This window comes from Paramecium tetraurelia (genome assembly GCF_000141845.1).
Source record: "Paramecium tetraurelia macronuclear, complete genome".
In the NCBI taxonomy this organism is placed as follows: domain Eukaryota; phylum Ciliophora; class Oligohymenophorea; order Peniculida; family Parameciidae; genus Paramecium; species Paramecium tetraurelia.
Genome location: NC_006058.1, coordinates 810,308 through 838,299, shown reverse-complemented (window position 1 = coordinate 838,299; position 27,992 = coordinate 810,308). Strand labels below are relative to the sequence as shown.

At 26.1% G+C, this 27,992-nt stretch overlaps 5 protein-coding genes across 5 annotated transcripts; 2 read left to right on the top strand and 3 right to left on the bottom strand. All coding sequences in view use genetic code 6, as the record gives it.

Annotated features, from left to right (window-relative positions):
• Nucleotides 1–512: 512 nt before the first annotated feature.
• On the bottom strand, nucleotides 513–9,946 carry PTMB.409 (Putative surface protein with EGF domains and furin-like repeats). Its single annotated transcript, XM_001347197.1, has 18 exons — nucleotides 513–4,771; nucleotides 4,798–5,235; nucleotides 5,265–5,411; nucleotides 5,438–5,725; nucleotides 5,752–5,892; nucleotides 5,921–6,928; nucleotides 6,952–7,095; nucleotides 7,119–7,262; nucleotides 7,286–7,609; nucleotides 7,632–7,778; nucleotides 7,802–7,951; nucleotides 7,974–8,273; nucleotides 8,297–8,824; nucleotides 8,851–9,273; nucleotides 9,297–9,497; nucleotides 9,523–9,621; nucleotides 9,645–9,749; nucleotides 9,775–9,946. The coding sequence occupies 18 exons, from the start codon at nucleotides 9,944–9,946 to the stop codon at nucleotides 513–515; spliced, it is 9,018 nt and encodes a 3,005-aa protein (XP_001347233.1).
• A 2,793-nt stretch (nucleotides 9,947–12,739) lies between these two features.
• On the top strand, nucleotides 12,740–13,338 carry PTMB.408c (hypothetical protein). The annotated part of the gene is made up of 2 exons (XM_001347196.1): nucleotides 12,740–13,256; nucleotides 13,280–13,338. The coding sequence occupies 2 exons, from the start codon at nucleotides 12,740–12,742 to the stop codon at nucleotides 13,336–13,338; spliced, it is 576 nt and encodes a 191-aa protein (XP_001347232.1).
• A 236-nt stretch (nucleotides 13,339–13,574) lies between these two features.
• On the bottom strand, nucleotides 13,575–20,848 carry PTMB.407 (hypothetical protein). The annotated part of the gene is made up of 5 exons (XM_001347195.1): nucleotides 13,575–15,212; nucleotides 15,237–19,885; nucleotides 19,909–20,341; nucleotides 20,367–20,663; nucleotides 20,687–20,848. 5 exons carry the CDS (start codon nucleotides 20,846–20,848, stop codon nucleotides 13,575–13,577), a joined length of 7,179 nt encoding a protein of 2,392 aa, XP_001347231.1.
• Nucleotides 20,849–21,003: 155 nt separating this feature from the next.
• PTMB.406 (Adaptor protein) lies at nucleotides 21,004–23,242 on the bottom strand. Its single annotated transcript, XM_001347194.1, has 4 exons — nucleotides 21,004–21,336; nucleotides 21,360–22,012; nucleotides 22,038–23,031; nucleotides 23,057–23,242. The coding sequence occupies 4 exons, from the start codon at nucleotides 23,240–23,242 to the stop codon at nucleotides 21,004–21,006; spliced, it is 2,166 nt and encodes a 721-aa protein (XP_001347230.1).
• Nucleotides 23,243–23,848: 606 nt separating this feature from the next.
• On the top strand, nucleotides 23,849–27,827 carry PTMB.405c (ATP-binding cassette transporter). Its single annotated transcript, XM_001347193.1, has 4 exons — nucleotides 23,849–24,169; nucleotides 24,196–24,443; nucleotides 24,469–27,646; nucleotides 27,675–27,827. 4 exons carry the CDS (start codon nucleotides 23,849–23,851, stop codon nucleotides 27,825–27,827), a joined length of 3,900 nt encoding a protein of 1,299 aa, XP_001347229.1.
• Nucleotides 27,828–27,992: the final 165 nt, after the last annotated feature.

Here is a 27,992-nt window from a genome sequence, read left to right as displayed (position 1 = left end):
ACTATTTTTTAGCTTTATTTCTGTTTTTCATAATGTCTAGAAAAATATTTGTATCATAACATCTGAAACCGTTCTAATTACGCGATTTTCGATCACCAGAAAATGCACTTATATCTTTTAACAGAAAGTTGTTATATAAGCATAATCTGAGTTGTAGCTTTATGATACATTCCTAGAGGAAATTAGTAGAATATTTATTAACCTTTCAATTTCTTTCTTTCAATAATTCTCTTAACTCTGGGTAAAATCATTTAATTATAAATAAAATACTTAGAATTGTATGAATATTCTTAATATAATCTATATTTTTTGATTTTTTAGGTGTATGCAAATTTTAATATTAATATTTATTTATTGAATGAGTTTCAGAATCTTTTTTTTTAATCATAATATTTCTATTAATTATTATCAATACACATATATTGTTAAAATTAATTTGGACATGATACAAATGTTTTTAGATTCTTATTTTTAAAACTACATATTTATATATTAATATAAAGAATCAAAAATCATAAATATTGTTATCCAAAAATATTTGATCCAATTTATTATGCTAAATAAAAAAATAGACAAACTATTTTAATGGATTTAATCCTTATATTTTTATTAATGAAGTGATTTAGCTGTATATTACAATTCTTAGAAAAATGAATATTAGGTCCAAAAATGCATAGCTCAATATTATAGTTCCACCAATTAGGATTAACATATTGTAATTGAACTATTTGACGCAATTATTTCTAATCTAATATTAATTTTTACTTGATTTAGTACTAATATTGTAAAAAAAAGTAAGACATAATGTGGATTAAAAAAAACAGAATTATTATAAATGTCTTATACTTTCCTTTAAATCTATAAATTGCTTCAAATAACTTAAAGATTATTCTTAAAAATAGCAAAATTATGTAATTGACAATCATAATAGAAGTGAAAGTTTTTTCGATCATCAAAACAGTTTCAAAAAAAGATAATGGAATTAAAATACTTAAAAAAATAGAAAGTTTAAGGAATCTGTAGCTTTTTGTTATAATTGGATCGTCGTAGTAAAATAGGCAAACTATTTCATGAATAAACTAATTATAAATTTTTATTCTTACTTTGATAGAGTTTTAAAAAATTCTTAAGATACTTTGAAAATCGTAAAATTTAATGATATTCTTTTTCTAAAGATTCTTGTTATAAAATGATTCAATAATTTTTGGAATCTCTAATTTTTCTAGTTCATAGTACATGAATATTGAAAACACTATATAAATACTATGAAATAAGAGATAAGGCTAATTATTTAAATTACAATTGGAATCTTGGTCTTGCTATAAGGTTGTAATTTCAAGGATCTCTATTGTTCTTTAAGATGAATTTAATTATCTAGTAAAAAATATAATTCCCATGTAATAACATTAACAAGAAATTTAAATTGATTGATTATTATTTTATTCTTATATTAATAAGGTACACAACGACAATGATCCATTATCGGTATACTAAACACATTAGAAATTGTACGCTGGTAAACTCGTTTCATTGCAGTAAAAGTATTCAGTCATATCAACAATATAACCAGTATTCAAGCGTTCATAATTTACATATTACTTTTTGTACAGATAGTTTTATAATTTTGTTTTTACTTAAGTTTCTTGGTCTATTTCTAATTAAGTTTAATTCAAAAATGCTTTTATCTCATATATCTGCGTTTTAGAGATATTTAAATTATTGAAGTGAATTTTCAACTATTCTTTTTTGACGTAGACTATCATACTATCCATCAAATCCTTTTCTAGGCCTAGTTATTAATTAAAAACATCTTTGGTTACTTTAGATGTTTGATATTGTAATTATTAACCATTTAAAGTAAATGGGTAACCATTTACTTGTACTTTATCATTTGCAGGCAAAGCAATATCATCAATTAACTTAATTAATTTTTCTGTTAATCCAAATATTTCTGCTTTATCAGCCTCAGATTCGAAAGATGTCTGAGATATTTTCTTAAACTGATCATCGATAAAAAGTATCATGGCTTCTAAACAGTTAGAAATGGATTCTTTAGATTAAAATAAAAGTTCGTTCATAAAGATTTCATTTTATTAGATTTGATTTTCTAAACTTGTTTTTGTTTAGAGAATTTTATGAAAAAATTGTTTTAATTTTGCAAATTCTTTTGTATAAGCTATTGTGTCATCAGAGGAATTTTTTTAAGCAGTGGAATGGTTAATTAAAATTAGTTTTTTTTAAATATCATAGCAACCTTTTTAATCAGGTTGACTTAATGTTCTTCTTGTGGAATTAAAATTAGTTTAATCAATTATAATTCTCTTATATAATTTTTAAGTTTGAAGAACCAATAATTATTCAAATAAGTCTTCTGAAACAAAATTACTCAAAGTATACTTTAACAATTAATCAGCCAATCTAACACAATCAGATTATCCATAATGATTCTTCGCCACTTCTAAAAGTAGGATAATTTTTTCTTTAAAAGATAAATTACTAAGGACAAATTCGGAACAATTAAATTTAAATTCAGTGATATTTTAATAGGATTCAATATTTGTAATTGATCCTCTTGAATCCATAATCTAGATTAAAACAACTCCTTCGCTTTTAGGCAAATACATTTCAAAAGCATTAGTTTATTAAAAGTTATTAAGAATCAAAGAATAATCTGATCGTTACGTTTAAAAATCCTTATAGTCTTAAATATTCATGAAAAATCTAAATTAATAAGTATATGGAGAATCTTCTTATAAATCACAATTTGCCACAATTTTTGATGTTTATAATGCTTAAAGGGTTTGCTAACCTAGTTTAATTTAACAAATAGGAGGTTAATTCAAAGTTAATGATAAATCATATTAGCTAGGCATTATATCGTTTGTAAATTATGCTAGAAATTTTAAAGTAAATTAGTTTCCTTGATTGAAATATTAATAATGATCAAACAACCGAAAATGATATTAAAAATATTAAGGTTCAAGTATCTTTATTACTTCAAAGTTATAAATAATAACAATTTAATATTCTAACACATAAAATCTGTCTTCAAAAGAAATATTAAAATCAAATTATAATGTTTCGTAGCTATTAATTGGTCTAATTGCATACCCTTTACTATATGAAACATCAAGAATTTTAAAATCATTATCTAAAAACACTATATTATACTTAAAATAATATTAACGCCCTTATTTAAATGCTATAACATTCCAACACCATATACTATAAGGCTTGACAGATTGCTTTTGGATTACTTGAATAGAGTCAGTTTTATTTACTTAAAATATCATATTATTAGAATTTGTGCAAAAACTATTCTTTGTTAAATCTGTGCAGCTAACTTCTATTTTTATCTCCGGATCTTCATTCCATTTATATTAAGTATCAAGATCTTTGCATTAAATATTTATAATAGACTCCTTTCTATAATTTTAAATTTTTTTTGTGCCAATAAACTAGCATAGTAGACCACCTTAAATTATTTCAATCGTTTAATTTTAAGTTGATGAAAAACTAGTTGAAGTTTCTTGAGTATCCATTTTAAATGTATATGCAGTATTTGGTGATAATGTGTATTTCTCTATATTCACTTCAAAAAAATTATCACTTACTATTTGAGAAACTTTTACTCTTGATGATCTAGAATTAGAACGATTTCTATGAATTTCAACTAATGATACTTAATATTATGATCTATCCTTCTAAATTTAAGTTTAATCTGAACAAAATTTTTTCAAAATTTTAAAATATAGCGAAATTATTTCAAAAGTATAATACTATTTCTTTCCTTACCAAAGAATGGTCGGCAATTGGCCAGAATGGGTTTAAATTTATATTTGTTAGAATCCTTTTTACTTGATAAAATTTTGAAATTCAACAAGAAAAGTTACTGAAGATTATTTTGGTAGAGTTTAAATTGGAATGTAGAGATCTAATTGTTAAAGATTAGTTTGTTGTAAAACAAAGTCTTCTAAATTAGCATTTCCACTTTACCCTATTAATAAATAAGACCATTTTATGCTTATAATACTTCGAAGGCCATGTTGACTTTTTGATTTTATCAAAATAATGTTATCATCGCATGGATTTAAACTATATTGAGGTATATCATACTCAATTAAAGGTGGTAATAAATTAATAGGAAGATTTAAGTAATTAAAAATAAATTTACTTATTTTTGCTAAGCAATTTATATGTCCAATAGAATAATTAATAAATATTATTTTATCTCCTGGGAGAATAGTAGCATTAGAACCTAATTTAATAATAATTTATTTCTCATTTTCTTAATCTAAGAAACAATCTGGATTATTTCCTAGCTATTTAATAGTTTCATCAGCTAAGAATTTATAGCAAATTTTCTCTTAAAACTATGATTAAAAATAATTTCTATTTAAAGAAAAATCAAATAAAACTTTTATTGAAAGTAAATCATCTGAAAATCTAACATCTATGACGGCAACTTCGCATGCTATAAGTACTAGATATAATAATATACTTGAGCACCATGTGGTATCAATGTGGCTTATTGAGTCCAAAGGGCAATCACAAATTTTTTCTTCTGATAATACCCTATTTCCATTGCATGTTAAACAACCCTCTAAATTACAAGTTTGACAATATTATTCACATTGAAGACAGTCCATGCTTTAATAATCATCATAAAACCCATCCTAGCATTTACAAACTGGAATATTAATACGATCTCCTCTACATAACAAACAATGAGATTAGTTTCCTATGCACGTCAAACACTAAAAATCGCATTCTAAAAATTTTATGAAACTTTCTTACAAATACAATTTGGTTATCCAGCTTCGAAATATCCCTCTTAACAATCACATGTTTTGTTTAATCTATTACCTTTGCAGGAAGTGCAATTTGATGGTATTTGCTCACAAGTACTACATTTATTATCACATGCTAAACATTTTATTAAATAATTACTTTCACATGCCTATTATTCATTTTAAAAAAAGCCAGGTTTGCAATTACATGCAGGTACTCCCTCTCTCAAATTACTAAAGCATATTAGACAGTTATAAGATGACTAGACGCAAGTTTTACATTGATAACTACATTTCTAACATTAGAATTAAATTCCATCATCATAATAACCATCTTTACAATTACAATTTAATGAAATAGTTAAACGATTAGAAGTATTAGAAACATAGCAGCTTATGCATTTATCGGCTTATGAAATACAACCGGAACACTTAAGATGACACTCTAAAATTAGACTAGTGATATATATATACTTTGACACACTTCATTTTCATCTTGGAAAAAATTGGTTTAACAAGGACATTTATGAATGGCAGATTAATCAATTCTATTCATATTAAGATCACAACTTGTACAATAATCGCTCTTTCCATAGCAGGTTAAACAAGATTTTGAACACACTAAGAACAATAATAGAGGGTATTACTTTCACAAATCAGTGATCCATTATCAAAGTATCCAGATTTACAGATACAAATATTACTATTTAATATTCTAACTTATTCAGTCTCATAACATGACAAACATTAGGTTGATATTGACTAGCAAGTTTTACATAAATCATTGCATTTTTGACACATTTCAATTCCAACATCAAAGTAACCATCTAAACAGGGACATTTGTTAGAATTATTAAAAGATCTCAAATGTATAGATTCACATGTCAAGCATTTTGTTGATTAACTTACACATGTCTTGCACGTCATATCACATGCTGAAGTTTACAAAATAATATATTACGTTAGCACATTTTTTCAATGGTTTCATAAAACCCATCTTTGCATAGGCATTTAAAAGTATCTCGATCATTATATCTCGTCATTGGCTCACATTCAATACATTATGATACACTTTAACATTCTTTACATGTTATATTACATGCTAATATTAATAAAGAAAAATGATATACCTTCACATTGCTTAGTTGAAGTATTAAAATAATAACCAGAATCACAAATACATTTATTTTAATTACTTAATTATAAATGAAATGCAGGATCGCAAGATAAACAATATTTAGAACTGCCTTAGCAAGTAAAGCAAGATAAATCACATTAAATGCATTAATTAGTTGAACTTTCAAAATATCCATCTTTACAAAGACATTAATTTCCAACTTTCAATATTCTAAAATTCTCATCTGAACAAGTTAAACAATAATTAGCTTGATTGATGCAGGTCTTACAAGTCTGATTACATAACTAACATTATTTATCAATCCCTGTTTCATATGTGCCTTGTATGCATATGCACAAATTGTTTTATAATTGTTTCATTAAGCCACAAGACGTGCAATTAGTCCCAGTGTTTAAACATGTTTAACAAGAAATATCACAGTATTAACAAACTCCATTAATTTCAGTTGTGCCATTTTAGCATTGGCATTTGCAAGTTATTTTGTTTAAAATTCGTAATTATGATTAATCACATTCAGTACAAGTAGTAGAATTAGTAATGCAATTTAAACAACTTTTATCACACTAATAGCATTTTTCTTGTCCAGATTCATAATAACTTTAATCACAATCACATTAATTTCCATTCAAATGTCTTGTAGTTGGACAGGATGTACAAAATGTAGAATAATTTTAACAAGTCACACATTAAACAGAACATTTCTTACAATTGCCTGATGATCCATCATCATAATACCCTATCAAACATTAGCAAGTCCCTCCATTATAAACTCTAAAAGAAATATTCTTATCTATGCATGTCTTACATTAATTTGAATTTTAACCTTGGCAATTCAAACATGAGTAATGGCATTATTAACAAACCTCTATGCCATTATCAAAATAAGAATCATTGCAAGAACAAGAGTTTACAATGCTATTGAAATATCTTTGAGCTGTTGTTGAACATGTCATACATTTTGCAGCTATTTGAGAACAAGTCAAACAAGAATAATGGCATTCTATTGATCAATTTTATATCTACTTTAACAAATAATATTCATTCCATCATCGTAATAGCTTGATGGACATAAACATTAGGATTGTATTAATACTCGTAAACTTTAAGGAGGACAAGAAAGGCATTAAGTATCTAATACTGCACAGGTTTGACATCTAAAATTACATTCTAATATGAACGGGAATTAGTACGTGCACATTTAGCTATTCCTACATCAAAGTAATTGGGTTAGCAAGTACAAGTTGTACCTTACTAAATTCTCTTATCTTGGTCCCAGCATGAATCACATTCTGAAGAGGAACGTCCCTTGCAAACCAAACAAGAATAATGACAAACTATTTTTAATCTAGATGATTACCAGAACAAAATTATTGACTTAAATAAGTAGATATTTTCAAGCCTTAAAGTTTAGTTTTGCACAGGCAAGTGTTTCCATTTAAATATTTTTCTGGTTGACATGAGGTACAATTAGTTGAAGAAGTCTTACACTCATAACAAAGATTACTACAAGCTGAAAAACATTATAGTTTAATACCTTAACATTCTGGGAGTCCACTATCAAAATATTTCTGAGAGCACTAACACTCTCCTTAATTATTTAAAAATCTTCCGGTTGAGGAAATACAAGATGTACATTAATTTGATTAACCTCCACTACATGTCAAGCATGTATTATGACAAGCTAAAATAAATTTAGTCACTACCTATGCATATGGGATTTTCAGGTTAATCCAAGTATTTAGGAGGACACAAACAAGAATTATTAACTCCAAGATCTCGAAACGAGAAATCTGGACAACTATCGCAATTATCTATTGACCCACTACATGAAGCACATCTATATGAGCATTCTATAAATCATTTATTTTGATACTTAAGCAAATTTAATCTCCAATTTATTTTTCTAAGTGTCCATCTTTGCAAACACATTAATTTGCTTTAACTATTCTATTGCTTTGATTTGAACAAGTTATACAATTATCTATTTGAGAACCAAAACAGGTATTGCATGCATAATAGCATTCTTAAGTTATCAATAGTATTACTTTAACATTGTAATTCACCTACATCGTAGTACCCAAAAGGACATTCACATTTAGATATTATTAATTATCTGTAGTTTAAGTCACAAGTTAAACAATTAGTTTTTTCTATCCCATTACATGTTTTACAAGTAAAGTGACATTCCAAGCATTCTAATTAGGCTTGATCACTATAATAGTGAGAGTCCTTGCAAAAACATTTAAATGTTGCACCAACTCTATCAGGTGCTCTTGTTGAAGGACAGGCAGTACAAGAATCTTCTCCAGCAGTAAGACAATTTGTACATGAGTGAAAACAAGCCACTAAATATGATACTCATTTTTACAATAACAATATACTTCGTTTCTCCCAGTGTCATAATAGGCTGAACCGCATAAGCATTTATTATCTGAATTCAAATAGCGATTATTTTCGCTTGAACATTCTGTGCAATTATTAGATAATGGTCCATTGCATCGAAGACAAGAATAATGGCATTCTTAGAATTAATATTGAGATATACTAAAGCAAATGTCTTGAATTCCATCCTCTCCATATCCGTTTTTACAAATACATTTCAAATCATCTGAAACAACTCTAATTTGTTCTGTTATACACATTGTACAATATTGATTTGATGTACTGTCAGCTGGATTTTGGCATTTTTCACATCTTGGATGACAAGCTAAATTTTTTCTAAAAGTATTCTTACGTTGACACAAAGTTGACCCATCACTTTGGTTAATTTCAATTGTTCTTAAGGCACAAATACATTTACCATTGAAAAACTATTTGTGATAAACATTTGGATCTCCACAATCAGTACAATCAGTATCAAATGGTCCTGAACAATTATAACATGAAGGATAACATTCTAAAATAGAATATATTGTTCATTACATTTACAAATCTTATCCTCTAATCCTGTATCATAATATCCTTAAAGGCATGGACAAGTATTTCCAATTAGTATTCTATTCCGAAGGGGATCACATGATGTACAATCTCCAAATTTTAAAGTACATGTTTAGCAATCTCCAATAGTACATAAAAGACATTTTCCATTTAATTCTGCGTATCCTCCAATTTAATCACAAACACATTAACCCGGAATAATTCTTGCACTCAGTTTGTATTAATAAAAACAGGTAGTACAATAATTTGGATCTGTTACTAAACAAGTTTGGCATGGAGAATTGCATCCAGCAGTATTCTGAACACACTTTTTATCTGCAGTTAATTAGTGTGTTGCAAAACAGCTCTTACATTCGTTCGCATTGTGACAAATAAAACATTTCTCCAATCCTGGTTCATTTTAACAAGCTAAAATTAAATTATATTTTAACAAGAGCATCTAGTTCCTTTTTTAAAATATCCAACATCGCATTGTTGGCAATTAATATCAACAGGTATTCCATCAGAATCATAAATATAATCGTATTTCATGCAATTTCTATCTTCAAAACAGAACGAACTTTTTAAAGTGTAAGGCCAAATACATTATGAACACTCTCCTGAAGAACAGACTTTACAATTCATTGGACATTCTAATTTTAATTATTTAATTCATACAAACACATTCTCCATTTAAAAATTCGTAACCATCAATACATCCACTAAATGAATAGACAGAATCAATTAATTAACAAGATTTATGGGTTGGCTAACATGCTTTATATTAATTTGAAAAGTACCTAAAGTACATTTTAGATCATTGCTATCTAATGGAGATTAGCCAGCAATACAACTGGCGCATTATGTATTAGTTGCATCACATGTCTTGCAAAATTAACCACACCCTTTAGATTAAATCTACAATTTTACTTGGAGTTTATGGAGATGTAGCACAGTTCTAACCATAATTGACACCACTGCAATATATGCATTTATAAATTCCAGCATACTTTTATCCAATTAAACAACCATTATTATATAAATATGATATTGCTTCAGTTGTAAAAATTAAATTTCCATTTGAATCATATGAGTATATCATTACATAAGGCCACCATCCTAGAAGCAGATGAGTATCGTAATTTCCATATAGGATATAACCTTTTATTTATGGATGACATAAGACTTCTTTATCATTTACGATAATCTGTCTTAGTTAAGTTGTCCCACTACAATCCCTTGGAGTGCCTTGAATTGCATAATTAAAATACCTGCACACATATGTGGATAAATGTCTGGCCAATATTAATGAGAACTTGGACAAGACTTTTGAAATATCTCCTTATTGAATTCATTTTTAAAAGATCTAAAGCATACACATACTTAGAATAGTTCAATTATTATTAATCTGACAATGAAACCCATTAGCAGTATCTTAAATAGTTATTTTAATAATGATTTTTTAGAATATAGGTTAGAATTTATATCATATATTTGAGTTGGATTAAAGATAATCAGAGAATCGTCTTAACCTATTTAACACAGTCTTATACTGTTTCATTATAAATAGCTTATTCAAAATTCTGACTAATCATTTTTATGCTGCTTTCTTTCTTACTAAAACAACTCGGAAGAAATAATAAAATAATTGATAAATTTTTAGACTCCTTTAAATTTTTGAGAGTTATATTTATTTATTTTTACATTCACACATATATCAGGGTATTAAACAAGAATGGCTGTCCTAAAAATACAACCTTATTTGAATTCTAAAATTTACTTTTAATCCTATCCATATATAAATAATTGCTAAAATTTTAATTTTATATTAATTAAGTTATATCATTAATTAAAATAATTAAATTATCTTTTTTTTTGCTAAAGATTTCATAATGACAATATATTTAGTTTACAAAGATATTTGTCCTTTGAAGTGGATTCTAAAATTAAAATATAGCAATTATAAAATGATCTATTAAGCTGAATTAAAATGGTCTTATTTTTAATCCTAATCGTTTTAAATCAAAAAGATAGTATTTTTTTATCATATTATAAATAAGACACTTTTATAAAATTTAAAATAATAAAAATTTCACTTTTAGAAAAAGCACTAAAATTTAGTCAATAATTGATATTAAAATTATTTCAGCTACCTACTGAGATTAAAGCAGATCTTAAAATTACATTATAGTCTTCAAACTGGCATGTATCAAGAAAAAAAGATTAATGTTTTTGAGTTTATAATATTAATATAAACAATAAATATCCAAAAATTTACAAGCAAACAATACGATAAATTTAGTCTTCAATTTAATTACTGATAATTGCTAATTAATTGTTAGCCCGATGTAACTTTCTAAATTTACAAAAAACCATTTTAGTTTTTTGGATTTAACTGCAAGTGAATATTTTCAATTTTGAAATGGTAGCGTAAAGCAACCAGACATCACAATTTTACTTGATTAAAAATATTACTCAATTATTTACCTATTTTTTAAAATCAAAATTAACTTTCGATTATATCTCAATTGATAAATATCTTAGAGATAATTATTTAATTTATAATTGCATAAAATTCCATCTAAACAAAGAATTTCAATTACTGGGATAAAGAGAAATAAGAAATAAAGGTTTCTAATCCTGAATTATCCACAATAATTTTAAGGAGAAAGTTATAACAACGATATTTGAATTATTATTTAATATTCTAAAATAAATAAAGTACAAAATAATTGAGTAGAATCATGGACAAATGATTATAGACTTGAATTTCAAATATGTAGGAGAGGATTAAATAGGTTGAGTTAGGCAGTCTTTTTTGTTGCATATCTAAGTAAATTTATATATTATACTAATTCCTTTGAAAACAAATAAGCATTAGTAGAGATTTTGAATATTTATATTTTTTATGAAATATTCTTACGATAATAGTATATAAAAAGTGCTATGATTAGTATAAACTTGTTGAATATATACAAAATTTTAGTTCTATATAAATTTAAAATTTCTCATATTTTGAATAGTTATGGTGTTTAATTTATTTATTCATTAATAGTATTAGCAAGAATAAAATTAGGAAATAGTAAAAAATGGCTTCAAATAATGAAAAGAATTTGATAAATGATTCAACTGGAAATCATCATCAGAGTGTGTTAGATGTTCTGAAGCAAATGAGAAGAAATAAAATGAAAATACTAAAAAAAAGATTATTTATTATTTTAATCGTAGAAATACTTGGAATGAGTGGTAAATAATATTTCAATAAGATTTATCTAGTATAAATATTAGCATTATCATTCAAAAATTGGTATTAATTTTAAATGGAAGAGGAAGAAAAAATATGGATTCAACTAATTTATATTGAATAATATTAAGGGTACTCAGATTTTTGTGAAAACATGAATGTCACTAATAACTTGTTATGTAGCGATATGAGAGATGTGGGATTTATTTGTTTTTGTTTTATCGTATTTGCGATTTTAGTTTAAGTAAGGAAATATAATATACAGATTTTAGAAGTTGTTCGTCTAATCGTCTACTTAAAAAAAGGCAATCCTTGTGTTTTGTGTAAATTGAAAGGCAAATTACTTCAAATAGTATTTATTTTACTATTGACATGTGGATATGTTGGATATTTTTTAACAATTCTGTCTTTATTCTAATATAATTAAAGTAATCCATTTGATATACCAATATATAGAAATCAAATACTTCGGATTTGCATTTTGGATGGGTGCTGGATCAATAATGGGATTGATCTTGGTATCATTCTATTATAGAAAAACGAAAGGATCGCTAAATAGAAATAATTAGGTTTAAAAATATTTACTATTTGATAATGGTAAGGTTGAATTTTCAAATATTGCTGAATGAATTAGACTATGAATTATTTGTAATGAGTATATAACTCTTTGCTTTAAGTAGTTTTTTGTTTTAATTTTATTAAGTTTATATGCAAAAAAAAAATAATTAATTAATACTGTCACCCAGTGGATTGGGAAGCAATATCAAGCCTGGATTATTTTCAAAGCATTGTGAATTAAACAAATTGAATAAACAAAAAAGTTTTAAGATCGAGGAGACACTTACTCCAAAACTCTTCGAAACAAAAGAATCAAGCTTTGCTCCTCAACCGAAATTATAAAAAAGTCAAAGGTATTCATAAATTGAGATTAATTTTAGTGCATCTCGTTTACTTTTGCCTAAAGAATAGAAATAGGAAAGAGCAGATAGATAAGAAATATAAAAAATACCATCTATTAAGTAGGATTAAATTACTGAACTTTCATAAAAATTGTATAGAGAACTTATAGAATTTAATGAATAGGCAGATTTTGGAGGGTAGAATGAAATTTAGTAATGGAGTGAAGAGATGATCAAAAAATTGTAAATCATTAAAAATAGTTTGGAATGTATAATATTTGTAATAGACTAGAATCTGACGTTTTTGACAATCAAGATAATGTGACTGAAGTTTAACAGTAATTATTATGATATTTTAAGAAATGATATTATTTAGAATTTATAAAAGGAATTAAATGATGAGAGGAAGGAAAGATATAAAATAGAAGAGGAGGCAACCAATTTAATAACTGAATAGGAATTAGAAATTGATAGGTTAGAGAAGCAATTAAAAATGCTTGAAGAAACGCATGCTTCCTGATAATTTCAATTAATTAAGTTAAAATCTATATAATATTTATAACACACATTATAAAAATACAGACACTTCAAAGCAGCATGGCAGATTCATTTACATTTAAAACTGTTTCCGTCTTTTTGAGTAAATTTGTAAATGTTTCAATTTGATTATATTCTTAACTCAAGTCTTTTAGGGCTGCATCTTCTTTAGATAAGATTTTTTTGTCTGATAATTCATCAAAGTGTTCCTATTGTAAATAAGTTGGCCTGATTGACATAAATCTATTAATTTATTGATAATATTACTTATAAAATGATGTGATCACTGCAAATGATGAGGTCAGTAAAGTTATTATAATATTCCATTTAAGATCACCATTTTTAATTGCTTATTTTATTAGAAATATAATCAGAATTATTATTTGGGGTAAATCTTCGAAAAGAAACTAAATTAAATATCCTTTTATTGAAGAATTAATAGCTTTTCCTGCTTAATTAGGCATGAAGAATCTCATAATAAAATTATTGGGTATAATATCAACATTAAATGGAGCAACCTAATCTAGAATTAAAGCAACTGCTTAATTTTTGCCTGCTAGACTTATGCGATAAAAGTCTGTTATATATTGAGTTGACAACTATTTGATTTCAATATTACGATTTAATATTGTTTTAAATATCTGAATGAAAAAACCAATTATATTCAAACCTTAATTAAATATTTATAAAGCCAAAACAAGGTAAAATAGTATGTACTCATCACAATAATAGCAAGTTAAGATAAAGCAAATATCATTGAATTAATCGTATTTAGCAAGTTGGCTGGTGACGATATTTTTCATAAAACTAATCCAATAAGCTTAACTGGAATTAGCAAATTTATCTAATTATGTTTGCGCACTCTTCAAAACAGACCCTTATTTCTTATAATCACTTTTTGGTTTCTCATCATTTTCTTTTTGTTACTAGATTTAGCTATCTTCATTAGGATAGATCTAAATTGCGAATTTTTCGATAAATGTTGGTACATGTTAAATAATGTTCTTATATATGTATGCCTCCAAAATCATAGAGACTCCAGCAAAAGAATAATATAAATAAAATGCCACTTTATTAGGTTGATTAATACAAAAATCTTGTCTTGTAGCTGCAGATGCATCCCCTTAATAGTAGTGACTAAAAAAATAAGGAGCGATTAAACATATTGCTAAAAATAATAAGTTATTTATGACTAAGAAGAAAAAGTAAATCTGCTTAGTAGATAAAAATTTGTTTAAATTCGTGACTTCATTATTGAATTTATACTGCTTTGTTTATTAAACAAAGGCATTACAAATTTTATATAAAACCTTTTTAAAAAGCTTTCTGCAACCAATCGGCTTCATATTATAAGCTAATTCTCTTAAAGCATAGCCAATACCAATATTTAAAAAGTTATCAAAATCGTATTATATGGATGAATATTCAAAATGATTAGTATCGTAAAAAATTGAATAAATTGCTTTGATGGCTTATAAAGTCAAAGTATTTTATACTCTAATTTTGGAGGGTGGAATCAATCTGATTAATTAAACAATCTCAGCTTCTGTATAACCTAATTTAAACATTTCATCGATTAAATCGTCATCTAAATAATAATCCATAATTATCTGATCAATTGAAGATTAATATGATTTGATATTCTCCCAAATGTATAGTATGAATTAATGTGTTACCTTTTCTAATCCCTGAGTTTAAGCATTTATAATTACTATCTTTTAGATTATGCTATTTTATTATTTAAAAGCCAAAAATGTGTCATTTTAAAAAAGTAATGTAAATGGATAAGGACATCCAGGTTCTTTAGTTGTATATTTAAAGTAATTGCAAAATAAATCTAATGTATTCAAATTTAAATAAATGGTAGCTGATTACATTCTATTTTCTATGAAATGATCATTCAGAATTTAGATATAATGATTAGCTAAACTCAAATGATATTAGGAGACTTTAATTATTGCCTATTCAGTCCAGCTTGCTGTTTTAAAGTTTCTCTGATTGTACATAATGTTATATTATAATTAGTTAAAATAGCCAAACTCTTCAGGAGTTCCTGCGAATCGACCTACATCATTCATTCCATAATCTATATCTATTGGTAAATCTGGAGGAGGACCGTAACCTTCAGGTTAATCGGATAGATATGGTTGTATTTTTTATTTTAAGACAGTATTATGAGTCAATAAGGTGTGTATGGAAAGTTTTCTGTTGGATGAGTTCTTTGCTTTTTGAATGGCAGAATCAACGATATTCTAAAGTTTTCGATCATTATCTAAATTAGTGTCTGAAATATTTAATTCTAATAATTCCACTTTTGGGTGAAAGAATAAATTCTAAGACACATCAAGCCAACCTTTATGTGTCAATGAACCATTATAAGAAAAACTTAGTCGTTTAACTTAATAGACATATCCAGATGGTTTGGATGCAAAATATGTTCTGGCATTTTTTGTAATAATTTCGGTAGAGGCATCTGTAAGAGCCATGAAATGTAAAAAGACTGTTTCCATACATGGTGTTAAATTACTAAATAATATTGTTGAGCAAGTTAAATTCCATGCTTCTTCAGTTTATACAAATTCATTCCTTCCAATATCGAAATATTTTAATGGTAAATGATTGATATAAGTTCGTTTAAATTGTTTTTAGAATTTTAACCAATTTATTGCTTATTTACAAAGATCTATTTACATCTCACTACTCCAATTTGTAACTTCCAATTCTATTCGCTCAATGGATATGTATTCAAAGTATAAAATCTCTTTGTTTATTAATTCAGCACCTTCTAATCCTATATACAAACTATAATAAATATTGAATCTCTTTAATTTTAACTAAGTTGAACTTTATTTATTTCTTGATTCAATTTCACTTCTAAATTTAGATGCACCTTCTGTTAATGCTTGAATTCCGGGAGGTTTTAAATGACATTGATGAAAAGTTAATTCCTCAAGTTAACTTTACTCATTATATATAAATTTTTCACCAATTATTCTTAAGGATTCCTCACTGAGTTGCTCCTGATTATTATAATAAAGGTCAAAACTCAATTTTAAATATTTCAATTTTTCATATTCATTTCCAATATTTAATTGCTCATTAAAAGAGTCTAAATGGCAATATGTAAAAGATGTAAAATTAAAGTTTTTGTTAAAACAAAATTTCTCTTACAAAACTTAAACATCTTCTCCTTTTATAGATTTTACAGTTAGATCACATACTTTATTTAATGATGAATTTATTTATTCATTTAATATGGTTTCTGTTTATGCATATGATGTAATACCCTATAATTATAAATTTACCAAAAAATTTCTGGATTTATTTAATAAAGATAAGAAATTGTCATCAATCAACACAGTGTTTGATATTACTAATTTTTTGATATGTAATTATTTGATCTCTTTCAATCCTCTTTCATAGAATGCATCAAAACATCTACATTCTTATTCATCACCAGTAATTGTTAATTCATCTAATTAAGTTGTTGGATTCTATAATATTTCATTCATTAAATTGCTCATTGTTTCTATTTTATCAATATCATATCCTCCTGAATAAATATTTAATTTCTTCAACAATATATCTTTTTCATATTTGTTTTATCCATACCAATCATTTGTGTTGATTTTACCCTCAAAATTAAAATACTCTCCAATTTCAAGACATTCAATTGGGAATAATTCACCAAATATAAAATATTTGAAGAACTTCAAACTATTATCTCTATCTAATGTTTCTGAAATTCCTTTCAAATTTAATTGATTAATATAATATTTCTCTTTTTATTATGATTACTATATTATTTCTTTAATTATCCCATAATTGAAACCTGATAAATCTAATTTCTTCAAATTTATATATTTAGAACAAATAAAATAATTTACAAATAATCTTGTAGTTTCTTCACTATCATTTGTAATCCCTTCCATTGTAATTTCTTCTAATTAATAATTATATGCTTCATTTACGTTTATTTATCTCTATAATTATTATCCATATTTTTAATATTCTTCCACATTTCTCATAAACAATTCAATATTAAAATTTTATAGTTTCAATATAACCAATTTATTTAAAGGATGACAAATAATTCCACATACTAATGCTTTATATATTTATTGAGTTTATTCCTCTGGAGAATAAGTCAAATTCATATCCAACTCTAAGTACCTTAATTATTAAGGAGGTTAAAATTGGAATTTATTATAATGGAATAAAATCTTTTCAGCTAAATTTAGATCTTAATTCTTGATTATTGTCTTTATTTCTGAGAGTTTATTTTCCACCTCTAATGATCCTTCATTATTATTTTCGCCTTCTTGTTATTCTTTAATTTATGATTAAACTAGATTATTCTTATTGACATCTAAAAGAATTGAAAATAAATTATTCCATTATTTTGCAGAGATATCAGGATTTAAGCTTAAATCAATGTCTCTTAATTTAAAATATCTTTTCAAATTGTTATTTTTCTCCTTGTTTTTTAAATTCGTTATTATTTTGCAAAGAGATTACACATGTTTTTTCTGGCATTTACAATTCCTCAACACAAGTGTAGTTAATTATTATTTGGCTTCATTAAATACGATATCTTCAAAGAACCATTCAAAAGCTTCGTCTATTTCTGTATTAATGGCTACAAAGGAATTCAAACTCAATGTTAATGTTTCTTTTAGCTCATTCTCTTTAATTATTTGTTTGGATGACATTAAATATTTATCAAAACCATGACAATCATTTAATGAAAGTTCTTTGATTTTACAGAATGGATTCAATGCAAACATAATTAAAAATTCAGTTTAAATTTCACAACTTTCTAAAGTTAATGAATTTAGTCTTGGTTTGATTATTTAATTTTATAATTCTATCTTTTTAATTAGATTTTCAAACACTTTTTGTATTGCTTTCTACATATTCTCACAAAACTTGATAGATTTTAATCTCAATCTTGTTAATTATGAGTTCATATTAAATAAAAATGTTTATACAAATAATTGCCATTAGTTAACGTCAGGTAATTCAATAGATTCCAAAGATAATTACTTTAATTATGATAATTAATGATCAGGATCCTCAATATTGATATTTTTTGTTATTATAGATTCTAAAAAGTTTGTTATAGGTATCTCTATTAATGTAAGTTTATTCAATCTTATGTAAGAATTCAAAACAACAAATTCAAATATATTTTCATATACTTATTCTCCATACAAATTTCCAATCTCTAAAGTCTTTAAAGATTTAATAGAGTGTTATTCATTTTTCATTACCTCTTATAAAATTTCTTTGTTTTTATCTTTTATGGTTATTGTGATTCCAATCAAGCATAATTCTTCTAAGAAAGAGCATTTGTGAAAAATCAAATAGTGAATTGAAGAATATAGTTCTAATGAGGCTCCATATGCATTTTTTAATGTGAATGATTTTAAACCAAAAAATTGATTGTTCAATGTAAGATCATTCACAAAAGTAGTTAATCCTTCTTCAAACTACTCAGAATCAGTGCCAAATGAAGTATCTTCTAAATAAAACTTTTCTAGTGATAAATTGTTGTTGAACACTAATTGATTGAAATGAATTTATTCAAGATAAAACCTCATTCTTATACCTTTGAATTGTTTTAATGTGTATCTAACATTCTAATCTGAACGTGAGATTATTGTCAGGGCCTCATTAAAGGCCTCATTTCTCTAATTTACATTAAAAGCTTCAGTAAAAGTTACACTTTCCATTTACAAATAATCTTCTGTAGTTGTAAATACTAGTGACAATAAAAACTATAAATTGATTGGAGTTTCCATTGAATACCTTTATTCTGGAATTTAAATCTCGACCAATGGAATTCTGTAATTTTGATAGTAGCAATTAGAAGAGTTAGCTTTTATTTCTTTGACAAAGTCATTGTATGCTTTATAGTAGGCTTCCATTCTTCCTGCATCACAATTCGATATTGTTAATTTTCTTAAGTTAGAATGAATATTAAAACAAGTATTCTTTATGAGTTTATACATCAAGTCATGTCTATTATAATTTTCAACTGTTGACAAATCCAATTCCTCAAGGTTAAGAGTTTACAAAATTTTGGTTTGCTATGTCAATCGACTTAGATTTGCTATCTATTTATCATAAGATTCAATAAAATAAAAGAGTTTTAATAGAGTTGGTAATTCAGCTGGTAATGAATTGTCAAAGTTGATTACTTTTAAGTCATTTAAAATATTGTAACTTATTAATTCAAATACCTTTGGAGTCATTTTATCATTGTATGAAATGTTCAACATAGACAATCTTAATTGATCATAACGATTACCACATAGACTCTCTACAGATACAGAGTTGTGCAGTAAAGGTTAGTTACCTAAATTATTTTAATAGTTTTACTCATCTCCAAATTTAGTAAACCTTTGGAAGTCGAAAATTGCTGACATGCTTTTGAAAATTCTCCTAATTCTCCTAGGTAATTATCATTTATATTCAATCCAACTAGCTATTCCAAATGATCTTCATGATAGAGTAATTATATTAAATTATAAAATGCTTTATAGTTGGTATTAGTGAAACACCCTGCTACTTTCAAATCATAAAATGATGTTTAATCGATTTCCGATTCTGCATTTGCTATTTTTTCTTTATATGAGAGTTAATCCACTTCATTGTAAAATATCTTAATCAATCCCATCGAGAAGTTTTCAAGATTCTTAATTAATTTATAGAAATAATTTCGTCTCTTGGCTTCGAATTCTTTTTTGAGAAATAATTCTAATTAAATTATGAAACTGCCTTTGTAAATTCCAGGATTGCTCTTAATAAAAATCTAGTAATATTAGTAAATAGCTTACTTATTAAAAATTAATTTTGTTTAATAGCAAATCATATAAGAAATCCTTAACATCCAAATCATCAATTTCATTTTATTTCAAAATTAAAGTAAAATCAATTGGATTTATCCAATTAATGAGTCTACCTAGTATATTTAGATGTTCCTTATCTAACTAAGTATTAATAAATTAAAGTAATGACAATTAAGTTAACGAACGTAATTCTTATTCAATATAAATCCAATGTTCTATTTTAAAAGTTCCTTTGTAATCCTTAATGCTAATCTCTCCATTCCATTCTCCCTTTTTAACCAAAGCCTATTTTAGGAATTTAAGTTTACATTAAACTAATTTAATTGATTCGTAACTTATATGCCTGGTCTAAATGTGCACCTCTTCTTCTAGCTCTAAACTTCCTAAGTAGTAAATTTTAGCTTATCTTGTAATTCTTAGTTATTCTGAACAAGCATTTTGAGTGCCTTGACGACTGCATTTTAGCTCATGATTTATATAATAATTTATATTGAGTATTATTTAAAATTATATGTACTTTAATAATTCTTTCTCCATAAGTAAATGTCACTAAAATTTAAGAAATTCCGATAAAATTATGTGAAATACAATTAAATCATTTTTTTGAACTTTATAAATAATTTTATCATTCTTCTTCTTTAGATTAATTTATATCGTTCTAATTTACACCAGGTGGTAATTCTTCATCTCTGTTGATTGTAAATACCTTCTTAGGAATTGGATCTGTCTTAGTATTTAATGGTTTTAATTCTTCTTCATTCTCTTCCTGTTTCAATATTTGAGTGTTTTGATCTTCTTACTCTTTTGATACTAAATCTGCTTATTCTAATTATTAAATTATTGGTTTTTGTTCGAGTTAATCATTATTTGAATTCTTAATCTTTTCAATTTCTTCAATATCTATTTAGAATGATTGAGTGATATCCAATCCTTCAGGTGGTTTAATCAATTTTTATGCCTAATAATGATAAATTGTAATACTTCTAAATTAATTGGAGGTAAATCTTCGGCATATAAATTATATAATTATTGTAATTATTCTTTTGTCTTATTCAATATGAAGGATTCATAAAAGAATGAAATTTTCACAATTGAAATGTTGTGCAATTTATTATAAATATTCTTTATTAGTTGTTCAATTTATGGAATGATATCATTCGATGGATCTGTTTTAATAATTTGGATGTATATCTTAAATAGTAATGAATCTATATCGGACAAGGATGATTCATAACAATTCAATATATTCAATTATTCTAAGAATTTAATTATATTTGTAAGGGCATCTAATTTCAATAATTTAACTGATTCTCCCACTATCATAATTAAAGATTTAAAAATTATTTCTCTATGATTTAAGGAGTATTTTAATTAAGTATGTCTCTAAACAATATTCAAAGTAGGTCCTTGCAAGGTATCTGATTAGATTGCATATGTTTAAAGTATTTGATTGCACAGTTAATCTGAGTAAACTTTTAATCCAGGAACTCTTGTTAACAATTCAAAAAGCAATTCTTTAAATCTAATAGCATTGTCAATAGTGTCTATTTTTTAAGCAATAACTGGAATATACACAAGTAATAATTTCTCAGGGTCATCGACATTAATAAATTTATCTTTCATTATTATGAAAACTATTATAAAATAAATATTTCTTACTTAATGATTCAATAATTTTATGATTGCTTTCCAAATCTGAATATTTTAAAAAGAATTCAATAACTGTTTGAAAATTCTGTTGATTTGTAAAATCTTTGAACAACTATAAAATTTATAGTTTTGAAAAGTAATCACTTTTTTTAAAACTCTCTAGAATCTGTTCTTAAAACTCCATTAGACCAGCTGATGATGAAATATGTGTTAAGCATTCCAATCCCAAACATCTCACTAAGAATAAAGATTTATATATACAATTAGGATCTTGATGATTTAAAAATTATTTTAAAATATCTCCTGCACTTTCATAAAGTTGTGAATGATTTTTAAAATACTTCATTATTGAATAAACTAGTTCGTATTACAAAGATTTAGAATTTGTCTAATTAAGCAATCTTGTGTAGTGTTCTATTAACTTACCTTAAAACCTAGGTTCTAAAGATATCAATTTATTTGAAATTCTAACAAGTTTTATTAACAACCAATTTGATTTTTACTTAGAAATTTAATCGTAAACAATTGATAAAAATAAAGGATAGAGCTTTGGGGCAACCTTCATTACTGAACAAAATAAACTAATCCCACATGCCAAGACTGAAATATTTGATTCTTTTTATAATTGTTATATGACCATCTCTAAGTTGCCAGGAATATTCAATGGATTTATCGTAAATATTTTAGATAACACTGCTATTGCCTTCTTTCTTATTAATGGCTTAGTATTAGTAGTAAGTTTTAAAACATGTGTTAATAAGGAATCTGATAAATCTTTATTTGCTATAGTTCCCAAACAACTTAAAGTAGCAGAGCATTCAACATGACCATTTTTAAATTCCTTTTAAAATACATTTGTAACCATAATGAGACCTTGGCTTTGGCTATCAATTACTAAATGCGCTGCTAATTAAGCACCTAATTTTAATTAGAAATCTGCACAGCCCATCAAATTTATGATTTGAAATTCTGCCCATCTAATGTTATTCCCCTCCATAGCTAGCTTACTTATAGAAATATTTAAATACAAAGAACAATTTTAACAATGCTTAATATCTCACTGATTCCTATCTACTTTATATTTCGTTTTTAATATCGGCTATTGTTTAAGTGGTAAATGTTAGCTTGTCATATTGGGATGTAGTCCTTGATGTTCTTACAACATCTGCCAAAGATTTTAAGAATATTTAATCCATTTATGACAAGTGGAACATTATTTTGATATATAATATAAATATTATTATATTCTCATGCAATTCATTTTCTAAACGCAAATAATATTATTTATAAATAATGATTATTTAAGAATAATCGAACATTTTTAAGAATATTCATATAAAGAGTATAAGAATATAAATAGTAAACTGAATGCATTAGTTATAAGTTAAACGATCATTAAATTGCGTTCTGTTGTTCTTTAATCCAATTATAGATTATTCAGCTCATTCAATAAATATACTTTTAATCCTGATTTTTGCAATCTCTGATCAACTCAATAAAATAGATCATAACAAAGGACAATTCAACTAGTATTTGAACCAAACTTGTGAGTCAAATTGTATTAGCTTTACTGCAAGAACAACAGAAATATAATTTAATCATAAGGATCAAGTATTTAATGAATAACAATCATAAAAGACGAAACGAAGACTTTATGTGAGATTGCGATAATAAAATAAATGAATATTGAAGGCAATATAAGGAAAATGAAATCTATATAGAATTGATATAAAAAATTTGATTACATCGATTGAATTACGTATATAAACAAGAATTTTAAGAATTCTGACATTTATATTATTATTAAAAAGGTTTGTTTCATGCCAAGCATTATTCTTCAGATCAGAGCACTTTTGGTGAAAAATTTCACTTAATCCTTCAGAAACAAAGAATACATATCTGATTTAACTTTGCCCGTAGTAACAGCAATAATCGTCTCTTTAAAAGATCAATTAGAATTTTTAGGATTTTTCGCTCCTCTATTTTTATCAATAGCAGTAAGTACACCTCCTAGGTCACTGCTAATAAACCTTGTTGAAGAGAAGAGTGAGAGATTTAAAGAGTCGTAGAAAATTATGGGAATGAAATAAAGATCTTACTTAATTGGATGGATCCTGTATGGTTATATAAAAACATTGATGGTAAAATGATTAGAAATATTGATTAGAGTACAATATTTTTAATTTTCTTTTGGTGGCTATTGACATTGATAATCAATGATGGAAATTATGGATTCAACATAGAGTCATATAAAATATTCTTAACCTACTTCTTGTACAGTAGTACAGTACTCAATTTTTCATTGGCAATGTCAACTGTGTTTTCAAGTCCAAAATTAGCAAATGAAGTTTCGACCTTTGTAACAATATTGTCAATTTTACTTACGTTTTTGGTGTTTTTGTCAAGTATTTAAAGGTATCAATCTAAATAATAAAAATAGTTCATCCCTATTCTACTATTGTATGTCCATATTTCCATAATCCTCAATAAGCTTTATTTATATGGGGGCATTAAAGAGAGGGTTTTTCAATTCCTAAGCAATAAGTTCGGCCTATCCTTTGTCGAATGCAGCTTTGTAATTAGGAATTGAATCAGTTTTATATTTCATATTATTCTTTTATTTGGATCAAGTATTTCCAAATGAATATGGAGTATCTAAACACCCATTGTTCTTTTTATAAGGATTATTTGGGGGATCAAAGAAAAATAAATTGAATGATTCATTATTAGATGAAGATTATACCCATACTCAGAATGGAGATTATAGCAGTGCAATCTACCATCAGAAATTAAATATCTAGAAAAAATGCACAGTTTCAATTAAAAATTTAACCAAGAAGTTTGGGGATTTCAAAGCTGTAGATAATTTAACTATCAAATTATATGAATAGGAAATTCTATGTTTATTAGGACATAATGGTGCTGGTAAAACTACAACAATTAGTATGCTTACTGGAATGATTTAAAAGACAAAGGGAACAATAGAGATTAATGGAATTGATCTGGAAGAGAATATAGATGCCATAAGAGAAAATGTAGGTATTTGCACTTAGAGAGATGTTCTTTACGTTTCTTTGAAGGTTATAGAGATGCTAATATTCATGGGTAGAGTCAAAGGTTTAGAGGGATTGGACTTACAATAAGAAATTAATGAGATCATTGAGGTTACTGAATTAGAAGAAGACAGAGATAAATTAATTAAAGAATTAAGTGGAGGAAGTAAGAGAAAATTATCATTGGCTATTGCATTGATTGGTGGATCCTCTGTCATTTTCTTAGATGAACCAACAAGTGGTATGGATGCATAATCAAGAAGAATCATTTGGGAGATCTTATAGAAAGTGAGATAATAAAATAGAACATTGATATTAACAACACATCATTTAGATGAAGCTGAAGTATTAGCTGATAGAATCACTATCATGGCAGCAGGAAAATTACTGGCTTGTGGTAAATGTGATTATATTAAAACTAATTTTGGAGAGGGTTATCATTTATCAATCACTAGTTAGAATTAAAAGATATTATAGGCTTGTTCAGATTAGGTACTGTCTATTATCTAAGAAGCTTAAAATGATCCTTAATCTTAATCTGATACTAGAATATTTTTAATACCTTTCAAAAGTAAACCAAAATTGGATTAATTAATTGGAGCCATTACTAAATAATTTTAGAATGAAATCGTTATTAATTTGAAATTGAATTCTTTGGAAGATGCTTTCATTAATATTGGAATGGATGAAGAGAAATTTATCAAAAAGGCCAAAGGAAGTAAAGCAAGTGTGAATGATAGTGAAATAGCTATGGAATAAGAGGTTGAATAACAAAGAGACATTAAAATTCCAAAGTGTTTAAATGATCCACCTGTGTATTCATTTAAATAACAATTCACTGCTATCTTCTTAAGAAAGTTTTACACAACTTCAAGAACATTTAGTAATTATATTTCAATTGTTATACCTTTCACTTTGATAGTTATTGGAACTTTGATTATTGATGAAATCAACTTAGATTTTCTGAAAGATGACAAAAATTTAGAGTAATATTTTAAATTGGTGCTTATTTCATTATTTGTAATTCTTGCATTTTGCTTTAATTCCTCTTTATTTATTACTTTACCAGTATTAGAAAGAGAGTTCAATCTAAAATACGCTTTAACAGTAATGGGTTGTAGAGTACTTCCTTATTGGATAGGAACTTATGCATTTGACTTTTTACTATACTCTTTCTTTGTGATCACATTTGTGATATTCAGTTACATTATGCAATTATCATTTGTTACTGATCATATGGGATATGTAGTATTCGCATTTGTCACCTTTGGTTTTGCTTATATTTCATTTTCATACTTTGCTGGCATTTTAATATATAAGAAAACATCCACAGCTATGAAGACCTTCCCATTCTTAAACTTTTTCATAGTTTATTGTATGCCTTAAAACTTTTGGGGTATATGCGCTTTGTTGTGGTAAAAGGAAATTGGAAGTCCTGCCTTAATAGAGTTTTTAATAAAGTCCATTGAATGTATATTTTCCTTTTTAAGTCCATTCTTTGCCTTCTAAAGAGCCTTTTAGAATATCATAAAGATAGATGTCACTCCTAACAACAATCAACCACCGCCTTTAACTACAGAAACCCTCTATTATTCTATTGCAATGTTTTATTAAGGAATCATTTTCTTCATCCTAACACTTTATTTGGAAGGCAGATAATTCAAGTAGGTAGCTAATAATTTAGAGAATAATGATGTAAAAAGAAGTGTTAGAGTTGATCAATAAGTCATAGACTAAGAATAAAATTTATTAAAATCAAATGATCCTGTTAAAATGTATAGATTGTAAAAGGTATATGAGAATGGATGTGTTGCACTTCAAAACGTAAGTGTTTCAATTTAAAAACAGAAGATCCTCGGACTTCTTGGTCCCAATGGATCTGGAAAATCAACTATTTTTAATATCCTGACCTCCTTAATTAATAAGAGTGGTGGACAAGTAAAAATAAAAAATTAAGAAGTTCATCGAGGAAAACATGAAGTATTTTAAGATGTTGGTATCTGTCCATAATTTGATTGCATCTGGGAGAATTTAACACCAAATGAGCATTTATATCTGTTTGGCAGAATGAAAGGATTATCTGGAGCAGATTTAAGTGAGTCAGTTACCTACTTTTTGTAAACAATGCAATTAGAGGAGTATATTAATAGAGAAAGTGGTCGATTATCAGGTGGAAACAAAAGGAAATTGTGTGTTAGTAATGCCTTAATTGGAGGACCATGCATTCAATTCTTTGATGAACCAAGTACAGGAGTTGATCCAATAGCCAGAAGATTCTTATGGAGAACTTTGAAATTGGGAGTTCAATTGAGACAAAGCAGTGTAATGTTGACTACTCATACTATGGATGAAGCTGAGAATTTGTGTGATAAAATTGCAATTTTAGTAAAGGGATAAGTTTATTGTTTGGGAAGTCCACAAGAGTTGAGAATCAAATATGGGGATGGCTATGATATCTAATTAAGAGAGTATAAGAATAGATAAGAGATTACTCAATTTCTGAATAGACAATTCTAAAATATCACAGAAATCATATAAAAGGATCAAGAAAATTTATAATTCCATGTAATCTATATTGAGCTATTTTTATTAGATTCCAAGTTAGTCTTTCGATTTCAGCAAAGCCTATTTCTCATTGACAGAACTTGTCTAAAAACAGTTGATCCATGATTTCTCAATCAATCAATCATCTTTAGAATCAGTATTTTTGTAATTTTCAAAATCCCAACAAGATTAATATAATTGAACAATGTGGAACAATATATATACATTTTTATAAATTTTAATATGAAAGAATTTCTTAATATATGAATTACTTATAAAACCTGATGCTTTAAATAGTATAAATCTTGGAAATAATAATGTGGACAGCATAAAAATTATTTATTAAATATTGATGGACAATCTCCTT